Source organism: Stegastes partitus, unplaced genomic scaffold (assembly GCF_000690725.1).
Source record: "Stegastes partitus isolate 25-593 unplaced genomic scaffold, Stegastes_partitus-1.0.2 Scaffold103, whole genome shotgun sequence".
In the NCBI taxonomy this organism is placed as follows: Eukaryota; Metazoa; Chordata; class Actinopteri; family Pomacentridae; genus Stegastes; species Stegastes partitus.
Window position 1 is genome coordinate 466,999 of NW_007577834.1, and position 12,808 is coordinate 479,806.

The window sequence follows — 12,808 nt, forward strand, 5'->3', positions numbered from 1 at the left end:
TCTTAGTGAGCCTTTTTCTGGTAAAATGAAGATTATTTTTTTAATAGACACAAAACAATAGATACAGCTAAAGCACTTGACTGGATCCTGTCTATACACCCTCTCAAACTTCTGGCTTTATTTCCTTAAGGCCTTTCAAATACTATCAAAAATCATATCAAAATTCAGTTTGGTTTTATCATGATTACATCTGTCACTTTGTTCACCTTAGCATGCATGAAATAAATAGGTAAATACATATTCCTGCATTTTCCAATTGCAATATGCAAACTGTAGAGTTTATATACAGTAATTTAAAAACATGTCATTTGTCCGTGGACATGTGAGAAAAGATGCACGCTTCCTAAGAACTGTTAGACATGTGGTAGCTGCTCATATCTGAATTGTGAAGTGAAGTGGGAAAAGTCCTGTAAGTCAGAGTCCTGATGGAGAAGCATTTATGCCTCCATAAGTACTGTAGCACCTGCAAAAGATTTAGTATTAATAAAGCTTCAAGATAACCCAACATTACTGAGAGAAAAGGAGAAGGAGCTCAAAGAACATTGGATCAGTTTAGAGTTATGTTTTATTGAATTCAAAACCAAACCAAAGAAGAAGAAGAAGAAAAAAAACAAAATAGAAAAAGATGAATGTTGTAGGAAGGCACTGTAGCTAAACAGAAACTGCTCCACCATGAATTTAAATGTCAATGATAATAAAGCTACAGTGAAGTCATAAAATGTTGTAATAGTATATAATAATAAACTTCTATTTTGATATGATTTGTTTGCTCTCTAAATGTGTTCAGCAGACTTCTTGTATAAATATTACATTGACAAAAAGGTGCTCATTGAGTGTATGCTTCCAGAGACTGGAGACAGGAGCATCTGTCAAAGCCATCATGCAAACAAATAATGGCATATGATAAAATATTGATACACTGCAACTACTAAAGCCACAGAACAACTTTTCAAATTCATTCAACTATGCTGCTGTTATTTTGAAGTCGCAGCTCGTCGTGTGTTCGCTCTTCCGGCCGTGTCTCCGCCGCATAGCGGGGAGGCGGAAGACGTCCATGCGGAAGAGCAGTGGGACGCTACGGGTTGGACGTAGCGCTCATCTGCAGTGCAGTCTGGGAACTGTCAATCGTTTAGCTTTGTATCTCTGGCGCTGGGAGCTACTGATGCGCTCACCACTGTTTATTTATCCGCGGCGGAACAATACCGGGAGACAAAATGAATATGTAGAGCATCCTTATCAAGTGTCTGCTTCCGAAGCCTTCCTGCCAGCGGACCTTTACGTGCTTGAACGGCTGACAGCGGAGCCGGGCCCATCATTTAAACAACCTGCTAATAACAGAGCTAGCTCACGGGTCGTATTATTGACGTTGTCAGTCGTTTTTACCCATCGAGACGGGTACATGATTGAATGACAGTAGCTCGTCTATATCCTAACGGTAAGATTTTTTAACATATGCTTGGATTTTAACGTAATAAAATGTCGTACACGCTGCGTTAGCTGTAATAACCTCACCTAGCTAGAGACAAGGTAGCTGTTAGCCCCTGTAACTGTTACCTTTATGCCTACTACCATAACGGTGGTAACATTTTGGGAATATTTCCTCTTGTAATGGCGTTTTTATACTGCTTTTAGTAACATATATTGTCCGCCTCATAACGTTTACATATAGGTGTAGTACAAGAGGTACATGGGACGGTTGTGTGTTGTTGTTATTGTTGGCACTTTACAGCACCACTGAACTTTGTGTCTCAGTGAGAGCAGAAGTGTAAGCTAGCGTCTGTTTCACTGCATTAAACTTCCCTGAATTCTCAACCACACGAAGTCCAAGTGAAAGTATGCGTCTGAAACCGTAAAGGGGAAAAACAACATGCCTGTAGGCGTCTATCTTTGTGCCACAGACGGGTTTCACGGCTGACACTTTGACATGACAGCAGAAGAAGCGCAGGTGTGATTAATAACATGAATTAGTGATGGCTGCTTTGTGCACCATGGCTCACTGATAGGGTTTCCTCAAGCACTGTAATTGTCACTGCGGATGTTATTAGGGTCACATTTCCTGCTCTGACAAGTCATGTATGTTCAGAAAAAGTCTGTGGTTAGAGCCCAATACACATATATGTGAATCTGAGTCCCACTTACATCAGAAGATTTCGATATTTGTTTCAGAGCGTATTGGTCTATTTGTGTGTGCCATCAGTGCATCTATCAACCAATTAGTCTGAGGTATTTGAAGTGGTAGTAACAGTGTTGCTGTTACATGATTTGTCCACCACAAGAAGCGGCAAGGTTATTTTGATTCTGCAAAATGTCAGGTCCAGTGTCCATCTTGGTCATCCATCCATTATCTATACACCTCTTAATCCTCACTAGGGTCGCGGGGGGGTTGGAGCCCATCCCAGCCAGTCTATCGCAGGGCAACACTTTAGAGACAGACAACCAAGCACACTCACATTCACACCTACAGACAATTTAGAATCACCAGTTAACCTCAACATGTTTTTGGACTGTGGGAGGAAGCAGGAGAACCCGGAGAGAACCCACGCTTGCACAGGGAGAACATGCAAACTCCACGTTGATAGTTCAGACAACAATTTGGCATTTAATGAATAAAATGCATCCCTCAGTATGACTATTGTGGTAGTGTAGCAACAAATGATAAATGTTAATATGGTATTAGCACTGTCTCGTTAAAGGTCACGTTGCATGTACCACTAAGCTAAACTACGTATACAATACCGTATAAGAATAAGAACATGCAGCCAGTCTAATAGTATTCATAGATTCAGCTGTAGTGTGTCAGCCTGGTTGACACTGTGTAGTCCAGGGAGCAGGCCTGACAAAGCCTCTTGTCACCCATGTGGACTCAACAACACGGCATGCCAACAAAAACCCATTTCATGCTGGAGCTGTTACTTATAAATACCAGACAGATTCATTCCTCTTCCGCTCCTGTCTGCAGACATATGTTGGCTGGAACATCATTCCTTCAAAATGTGTTCTTGAAGGATTGCATTGTAGGAGTGACTCTTCTTTATCTCCGAACTTTGTAGATTGTTTTTTTTTTTTTTTTATGATTTATTTTGTCAGATGTCTTGTTTCATTCCCAAACACATGAAATATATATCGTAATGGATACTCATGTCAGACTTTGCTTCTGCTGATTTATACGACTCGCTCTATTAAAGTGGCTCCAGATACAGCCGGGTTTTGATTGAAAGGCCTTTTGGTTCAAGGTCCGACATGAAGATAACAAACAGACATCGTGAGCTAAAGTGTGCTTAGGATCTCTGTTAATTTTTGACCTCGTTTCTCCTCTGTTTTCTGAATTGCAGGTGTGATGTACATATGCGTGGCTGGTGTTGTACATTAGCTCAATAACCACCCAGGAGAATGAATGCAGAGGAAGTGGAGCTGCTCAGTGACTCCAAGTACAGGAACTATGTGGCAGCTGTGGACAAAGCCCTCAAGAACTTTGAGTACTCCAGTGAATGGGCAGACCTCATCTCTGCACTGGGCAAACTCAATAAAGTAAGAATCAGGCAGAACACAGCTTGGCTTACGCTGCACTAGTAACGGTGTTATTATGAATTTACATATAGACTGAATGCATACAACCAGAACACATAAATGTAGTTGGTTTTACACCTCCCCTCAGTGATTTACTGTAATTGACAAACACAAATTGTAATGGCATTTAATACTTTTTGTAGATATGTAGCCATATTGCATGAGTTTAAAGTAAGAGCGATGCAACATTTTCATGACTACAAAAAAATCAGTTTCAATCGTATCCCTTGTATGAATTGTACAGATCATATTCTAGTCGTCACAATGTTTGCCCACATCCTAACTTTTGCATCCTATTTCAGGTTTTGCAGAACAATGCAAAGTACCAAGTGGTCCCTAAGAAGCTGACAATAGGCAAACGGCTGGCCCAATGCCTCCACCCTGCCCTGCCCAGCGGTGTCCACCGCAAGGCCTTGGAGACCTATGAGATTATCTTCAAGATCATTGGACCCAAGAGGCTGGCCAAGGACCTCTTTCTTTATAGGTAATGCTGCACTACCAGCTTCAAGAGCCTGCAAAGCAAACTAGTCACATGTGTCTAAGCTGGAAGCAGAGTGTAACCTCAAACGTGTCTTCCTCGTCACCACAGCTCTGGGCTCTTCCCTTTACTCTCCAATGCCGCTATGTCTGTGAAGCCTGTGCTGCTGGGGCTCTATGAGACCTACTATTTGCCCCTGGGAAAGACTCTGAAACCGGGCCTACAGGGACTGCTGACTGGAGTCCTGCCTGGTCTGGAGGAGGGTTCTGAGTACTACGACAGGTAAGGAGAGCAGGAATGAAAAGACAAACACTGCACAGACGGCTATTAGGATAGACCATTAGGAAAAAGCATTTTATTGCATAATGTGGAAAGGAATTGATTGCGGTATGAATGATACATGAGATATGTGAGTCACTGTGGTATTAATATTTTAGAATGAACATAGCCTCAGACTTGTGTCTCTGTGTGGACTTTTCAAACAAACTGTTTGTTCTCCTGATGATCATGAGAACAATCTACTGAAAAACATCCTGAAGTGCTAGAGGGTAACCACCCAGGCTGGAGACTAGAGGCACATTTTTCACTTATTTAACTAAGTCACTCATACAATTGTTTGTACATCTAATTGTGAGTAATATCTCAGACATTTGAAAAATGATTATATCTCCCATGTGAAGATGACTGTAGAGGGCGCTGCAGTTTCAGTTAAGTCATGCTGGCACAACTGGCTGATATGAGGCCTGCATCATAGATCTTCTACATAGTGGACCATCAAACTCATTTTAGCCAGAAAACCACAGGTCAAATAATAATAACAATAATAATAATTTTACCTTTAATTAATTGAAGTGTCTCAGTTAGTAAAACCACATGTAATCAATATTAATAAATACACCTGTGCATTTTCTAGTATAACATTGCAAAATGGCTGCTTTACATAAAGGCCTATGTGTTTGTATGTGTGCTGTCACCTTGCTTTTCTTGTGCGATTATTCTATTATCACCAGTTCTAGTTTTAGTACTTGTTTATGCATTATTGAGCTGATTTGGCTTCTGCCAGATGGCATTACCAGGAAATTGCATCATTTTCACACCCTCCTAATGCCATTTCCTGTTACTTTTTGCTGTTTGATTTTTCTCAGAGGACATTAAGGTTTCATCATATCCTACAGTCATTTTACAACTTTCCATTCAACATCCAAACGACACGGTGCTAATTCTACAACACTTGACTGTTGGCCCATTATCTCATATAACTCACGGATATTAAATGATGACTACAGTAGACCACAGTAGTTTATCATTTAAATTATATTGTTTTCTGACTGATGATGAGAAAAACCTTTGAAATGACACAGGCCACTCACAAAAAGATTTTCCAGTGAAATGATCATTACTACAGTACCACTAACACAGCTACGTCTATCAACAGATTTCTCTGAGCCCTCAGTTTCCAAACGTACCATCCACCTGAAAAGAGTAAAGACTTCCTTGAACTTAAGTGTGTCTCTTTTAGCATCCCTTTTAGTTGTCATGCTGATGGCCAGGGCCTAATTTGGCAATGGGAACAGCCTTCCTCTTGGAATTTCTTTTGGTCAAGCTTTATCTCGTGTAAATGTCCTTCACCTTGGGATACGCTGATATCTTGATAAAACCATTTTTTATTTTGTTTTGTCTACTGCATCATTTGCAGCGCCAGTGTGGTTTGAGGTTAATGCTGGCATGTACTTAATAACCTTGGTAAATGTGTCCTTTCTGTGTTCACCATAGAACCAACACCTTGTTGGAGAAGGTAGCTTCAGCCGTGGAGCAGTCGGCCTTCTACAGTGCCTTGTGGGGCAGCATCCTGACCAGCCCCGCTGTGCGTCTTCCTGGGGTGTCTTTTGTTTTGCTGCACCTCAACCGCAAGCTCTCCATGGAAGACCAACTCTACGTCATGGGCAGCGACATCGAGCTCATGGTACACGACAGAATATTCCTAAAAATATCTTTGCTGACAGTACTTAATGAGAGCATTGCATGCCCTTCAATGAATAATATAGTTCAACTCCTGACATTTTCAGTAAGGGTGCTATATACAGAATACACTATCCATCTGTCCATCCAGGACATTTTCAGCAAGGGTGCTAATTTAGAAAGTATGTTGCACCTCTTTCTTAAAAAAAATAATGCAGATATTTTGCTTCTTTAGTTTATTTAGCAGCAGTGCATGTTTTTAGCTTCAGTAATCAATATTGTTGTCCAAGTGCAATTTTTTGGTTAAGAATTAAAACAAAGCCTTAACATAAACAGAAAAAAGAAGGTAAGTTTCCCCACAGGGATGAATAGAGTATCTGTCTGTCTGTCCGTCCTTCCCTCCCTCCCAGGAAGAAGTGCAGATAGCTGCAAGATTAGTAGTCAAGCTAAATAAAACTTATCTTGCATTAAAGCACGATGGAGGAACAAACAATCTTTCTCCATTGTTTTTTTTAAGAGAAGTCTCAAGAATTAATTCAGCTCAGCACCTACTCAGATGAAATGTTCAAAGGTCAGTAAACGTGAATCAAAATCACATTTACTGAAGTACTTTTTGACACATCTTTAACCAAGGCAGGGTGATGTGTGATGACCTAATCATATCATCTGCCAGCACAGCTTTTGTCCAGGGTCACTGCATTGGTGTGAGTGGGTTGTGTCATATTTTATGTAGATTGGTTGAATAGTGAATTGTTTCTATTCTCACCAGGTGGAGGCGGTCAGTACTTCAGTCCAGGACTCCAGTGTTTTGGTGCAGAGGAGCACCCTGGACCTGATCCTCTTCTGCTTCCCCTTCCATATGAGCCAGGTAAAGAAACTGTGTGTGTGAGATTTGGCTGAAACTCTCTACCTAAGAGGTGTCTGTTGCATGATAATGGTCTTTATGTGTGCTGGTTTTCACACCAAAATATTTACTCTGATATTGATATACCGGCTAGTATTAGTATTAATTAGCGTTGTTATTATGTCTGTGTGTTTGCAGATGCATGTGTGTGATAATTATGAGGCCTCTTTAGCAGCCAGCTCGGTGACTTATGCTGTCTACTTGTTAAATCCTTCCCCTCAAAATATTTCTGAACCTGTCTGGTCTGGGACACAGCTCCCATTTGATATCTGTAGGTCTCCCCCCATAATCTGTCTGCTTGTGTGTGCTTGTATGTGTGTATTAATATGCGTGAAAGGGACACAGATAAGTCACAGTCACAAATGTTGTGGTCTCTTGTGTTCAGGCCACTCGCCCTGACATGATCCGGATCCTGTCAGCAGCTTTGCATGTGGTTTTAAGAAGAGACATGTCCCTCAACCGCAGACTCTACGCCTGGCTGCTGGGTGCGAAATACACACACAGACACAGTACTGACACGCTAATGTATCAGAGTTCTTGCTCATCATGTAGTTTGTGGATATTGTAGAAATGGAGAGATACTTTCCAAGTTTTCAAACAAGGGTATGTAAGAGAATTTGCATTTATTGAGGAACAAGCCTATCCAGAATTGATTACCTCACTCATTTATTAAGTTGTTGTGTGTCACTACTTCAGCAGAATTATTTACATATAATGAAGCCATTTTGAGTAAATATATCAAGACATTTTACGTGGACAGTGGCAGGAACCCTGATACACAATCTTTACAAACACACTGTTCTGTTTTGTGACTGCGTGCACACCAGGTATGTGTGCTTTGCTTGTGTCCTCAATTTTTTCTGTTCTTTTAAACAACATGCAGTAGACTTGTGTCTGCTTTGGTCATCGTCTTACTTTTATTTTCTCTTGTTTGCAACTCACTGTGGGCGAAAACACTGGTAAGTGTAAGCACGGCTAAAACATGGACACTGAATGTATCAAACGTACACTATGTAGCGAAAGCAGCTTGGCATGACTGTGATGTTAGAATGTGCCGAACTTCTGTATTTACCACGAATGATAAGGAACAAATCAGGTCAGGGTTTTACGTTGAGGTTAAGGTAGTCCAGTGTGGTTCTAATTTCATCTGTGAGTCAAATATTAGGCCATGGGGCATATTATTTTGTGACGTGAGTAGTCTCTGGACTATCTGTAATTTAGTTGGTGTTGTGTTTAACGGTTCAGTGATATTGAAGGCCCAGTCTAATTTTGTCCTACGGGCTTCTGTAGGGTGAAGCAGTCCAAGACATATTTTACTGTACCTTGGCTGAAATCTTAGTAATGCTGGCAAAAACCATAAGGAGGTTAAAAGGAAGGAAGAAGAACAGGGTGAACTATGAAAGACGTCATTTAAACAGCAGTACCTGATCACACAGATAGTTAATCTCAGCACAGATTCAACCTCCATTTGCTTTCTCCGGTTATGTGCTTTGCTTCATTCTTTGTGCTTGGATGTGCTACGTGTACATCTGAGTGTTTAAGCGATTCTAACTGTATGTTTTTGATCTTTAAAGGCTTTGACAACAATGGGGTGATGATAGGCCCCCGCAGCACTCGACAGAGCAACCCAGAGGAGCACGCAAGCCACTACTTCAACACTTTCTCTAAGGACATGCTGGTCCAGGTGAGGTTTCAAGCTAATTGCATATTCAGGTCGCAGATGGAAAATAGTTTCTTGTGTTTCAAATTGGCTTCCAAAGTAGTCACTGATTGATGTCTCTTGAGAGTGGACATGTATACGTTTATTGTGGGGAAGTGTGTGTGTTGGTTGGAGTTCGTCCTAAATTTGGAAGATCTTTTTTGTCTCTTTTGTCTGCTGCACACTTCATCCATCCTCTTTAATCCTTGTCCTCCCACACCTTCTCTCTGGGGTTTGCATATACTGTACGGCCTGCTCTTATTCCCAGCAGCCTCTGCTTTGAATACAGTTCTCAGTTCTAGTGTAGTATGTCCTGTCACGCTCAGAACAGCTCCAGCCTTCCTGGCATGTGAAACATTGTGGTACTCCAGGGGTTGGAACAGTGGGCACAGAGAATTGCCAGGAGGGGAAGTTTTGTTTTTGAAATCATTTTTTGGTTTGTTTTTTTGGCTCCTTGGCCATTTGCTCAGAGCTAGTTATTGGAGCTCCCTCCACAGGGAGAAGGTTGATACTACAGGGACCGTCTGTTCTATGGTTCAGCCGATTATGTGGCAGACGAAGCGTGAAACACACAAAAAAAGAATAAATGAAAGGACTTCAATGCAAATATGAAATTAGGTCTATAATAAAAAACTGAAACTGACAAAAAAAGATGAAAAGCAAAGGAATGTGCCTTCTACTGTGTTGAAAGGAGCTCTGGAGTTAACAGACATTTTTGATCTTTACTGTAACAGAGGTTTGTGTGTGTGTGTCTGTGTGTGTCTCGTTGTGCTTTCAGGCAATGGTGGGGATCTTGCAGGGCAAAGCCCGAGGCGGAGAAGAGGAGAGCATTCTCATGCATGACCTTAAGCCATTTCGCATCTTAATCAGTCTGCTGGACAAACCAGAACTTGGTAATCAGTGTGTCATTGTGTCGACACCAACTGTCTAGTTAGTGTTGTAAATATAGAACGTGTTGTGCAAGCAGCCTGTAACATAAACTGAATGTGAATTTGTTCTCTGGATATATTACATACTCTGCTGTGTCTCCCCAGGGCCAGCCATCCTGGAAGATGTTCTGATTGAGGTGTTTCGGACTCTTCACACACAGTGCCGAACAGAGCTGGACCTCCAAAACCAGAGTCCATTCAGCAAAGATCACACACACCTCAGCAGGTCAGTCCAGTCTACTACTCGCCGTTCTTGGTTGATCAGACTTGTGTTATGATAATGCATAAATGGACCATGTGATGACAATGTTGTTGTGACCCCAGTTATGTATTACCTGTTTTTGACAAGGACAGTGCACTGCTCTAAATAGCTATTTGGTCTTTCTAGTCAGGAGACAGATGTTACAGTGTCACCCTAAAAACACAAAATAAGATTAAAATTACATTAGAGAGATTCTTCATGAACGTTCTGAAAAAAAAAAACCTATGTGACACCATTATATGCATATTTTACGCATTGTCTGACATACATAAAGAACAATAATGCCAATAGAAATATGGACTGAAGACAATATTATAAACAAACGTAAAAGAAGCACAGACAGTACATCAAATACATAAATCACTCAGACACAAGAAAAGCAAAACTACAACAAACGCCATGCAAGCAGATACATGGTGTCAGACAGTGACAGGTGATGGTGTGGGAAAACCGCCTTAGCTCTTGTGAGCTTACAAATCACAAAAAAACACTCAGTTGTTGGTAAGTTTCATGCTGTACAATAAGGAGAAGACAGAGTTTTCTTAATGGAATACTACAAAGCCATCATGCTAGTCCTCTTGTAAACTGAGTGGTTCTTATGGTCACAAGTGGTCTGAACAGATTAGCTGACCTCTGTATGATATAGTAACGAAGACAAATATTATCAGATGTGTCAGGTGTTATTTTTATGTTATTTATTGATAAAAAGAAATTGATTAAAAGTGGAAAAAAGACAGGACTTAGAATTATTTTATCTGCTTACAGAATTCATCCCTCATGTCCAGTTCTATAATTGATACAGACTCTAGCACTGTTAAAGAGATGGTGGAAAATCATGAATGGCATGATGCTAATTTTGTTTTCTTTCCTAGTAAACTACGAGAGAACAAGAAGACGGCAGAACTGATTAAAACAGCCAATCTCCTGTTCAACTCTTTTGAACCATACTATATGTGGGACTACATCGCTCGCTGGTTTGAGGAGTGCTGCAGGTCTGTTAAAAACACTTAAATCACCAATTAGCTTATAACAGAAACATAAAGATGATAATGATGGATGGGATTTTTTTTTTACTTGAAGTAATGTCACTGGTCTGCTCCGCTGGTTTGGGTACGTTGTGGTGTTGAATCACTGCTCTGCTCTCTGGAAGCCGGAGCCTAATGTGTGCCTGGATGCTTTTCCCATTTTGCATCATTCTCTATCATCTAACAATAATCTACAATATTCGTCTGTTGCAGGAGAACAGTAACCAGCAGCACACGTGCAACACGACATGCTGGAAGCTTAGATCCTCCAGAGCTCTCTTTGGTGGAGTTCTGTCAGCTGGTTGATTTTCTACTGGATATAGTTTCCTTGGTGAGACTTTCTTTCTTTCTTTCTTTCTTTCTTTCTTTCTTTCTTTCTTTCTTTCTTTCCGTTTTTCTTTGTTTTTCTTTTTCTTTCTGTTTTTTCTTTCTTTCTGTTTTTTCTTTTTCTGTTTTATCTTTCTTTCTTTCTTTTTCTTTCTGTTCTTTCTGTTTTTCTTTCTTTTTCTTTCTGTTGTTCTTTCTTTCTGTTTTTTCTTTCTGTTCTTTCTGTTTTTCTTTCTTTTTCTTTCTGTTTTTTCTTTCTGTTTTTCTTTCTGTTCTTTCTGTTTTTCTTTCTGTTTCTGTTTTTCTTTCTTTCTGTTCTTTCTGTTTTTCTATCTTTTTCTTTCTGTTTTTTCTTTCTGTTTTTCTTTCTGTCTAATTTTGCCTTTTTTCTGATCTTTTCTTTCTGTCTTTGCTTTTACAAATATTTTACTATAAAACTGTTAAACTTTTATTTCTTGTGTTCATTTCCTGTCACGCGTTTTAATGCTGTTCTTTTCATTGTTAATATTTTCTCTGTACTTCTTGATCTCTTGTGAGTGTCTTTCTTGCTCAGTTTTTCATTTGCTGTCTTTTTTTAACTCGATACCAGGGATGTCACAATACCAAAACTCTGTTAGTCTCTTCCAATACCACTGACGTTATTAAGTTCAATGCCATAAAAAGAACTGCTACACACCCGCAGTTTGTTAAAACACAAAATCACAGTTGCGTACAGCTGTACTGATAGTAACCCACTAATGTTCAAGCAACACTGAGGTCACACTATGTGCTTTTGCTGCATTAGCCTAAACAAATAGCATTTTGTGAATGCTTTGTTTGCAGCATTGCTACTACAGTTGTTAACTGTATTATCTCACAAACAACACAGCAGTTCTACATGTTGTTATTATTGTTGCCCAGTATCTCCAGCAGCTACTTCACAGTTTTAAAATTTTGATGTCGACTCAGTACAGATGAACCAGCTCTTGTGACATCCTTAGTCTGTGTTGGTCATTCTTTCACCCTATTATTTAAGGTTTTAATTTTCATTCCTTCACAGAATTCTGTTTTCTCACAAGTTTCCTCTTTGTTTCTGTATCTCTCTACCACATCTTTTCTCACCTCCCCTGCAGTTCTTTGTCACCCCTGCTTGGGCTTTCATTCTCATTCTCTCACTCCCTCTTGACTCACACACCTCCTCCTTCAATCCCCTATGTTTCCTACAAGTACCTTCCACAAACATTTACAATTTGACATCCATGTTGTCAGATTTGTCATTCAATTCGGTTTCTGGGTCCAGTCTCAGGATGTTACGGTCACCATTAGGGTGTGTGTGTGTTCCTCCTGTCTCTTCTGTATCTGTGTGTTGTGTGTGTGCAATCCCTACACGGGTTTAAAAAGCCTGTGTGTTTATTTCCCTGCCTAAGATATTGTTTGCATCTTCTTAGAGATACCGTGTGCTTGTCTGAACTGTATTTCCAATCTGAATAGTTTGGAAATCCCACACTCTTTTATTACCCTGTCTAAAAGCTTGTGTGTGTGCGTGAGTGCATGTGTGTGTGCGTGAGTAATTCTTGTGTGTGAGAGAGAGAATGAGAGTGTGTGTGTGGGCCTGTGTGTGTGTGTCTGTCAAGTGTTGTGTGGCCTGTGCTCTGCTTGCTCCTGTCTGTTCAAACTAT

General features: G+C 40.3%; 1 protein-coding gene across 1 annotated transcript in view; it reads left to right on the plus strand.

Moving 5' to 3' along the window:
- Positions 1-1,123: 1,123 nt before the first annotated feature.
- dop1a (DOP1 leucine zipper like protein A) overlaps positions 1,124-12,808 on the plus strand; it is a 28,802-nt gene continuing 17,117 nt past the window's right edge. The window contains exons 1-12 of the mRNA XM_008277617.1: positions 1,124-1,435; positions 3,333-3,528; positions 3,870-4,051; positions 4,157-4,327; positions 5,819-6,008; positions 6,774-6,872; positions 7,294-7,393; positions 8,483-8,592; positions 9,386-9,500; positions 9,642-9,762; positions 10,671-10,790; positions 11,037-11,154. Coding sequence (XP_008275839.1) covers positions 3,391-3,528; positions 3,870-4,051; positions 4,157-4,327; positions 5,819-6,008; positions 6,774-6,872; positions 7,294-7,393; positions 8,483-8,592; positions 9,386-9,500; positions 9,642-9,762; positions 10,671-10,790; positions 11,037-11,154 — 1,464 coding nt within the window. The 5' untranslated portion in view covers positions 1,124-1,435; positions 3,333-3,390. The remainder of the gene's footprint in view (positions 1,436-3,332; positions 3,529-3,869; positions 4,052-4,156; positions 4,328-5,818; positions 6,009-6,773; positions 6,873-7,293; positions 7,394-8,482; positions 8,593-9,385; positions 9,501-9,641; positions 9,763-10,670; positions 10,791-11,036; positions 11,155-12,808) is intronic.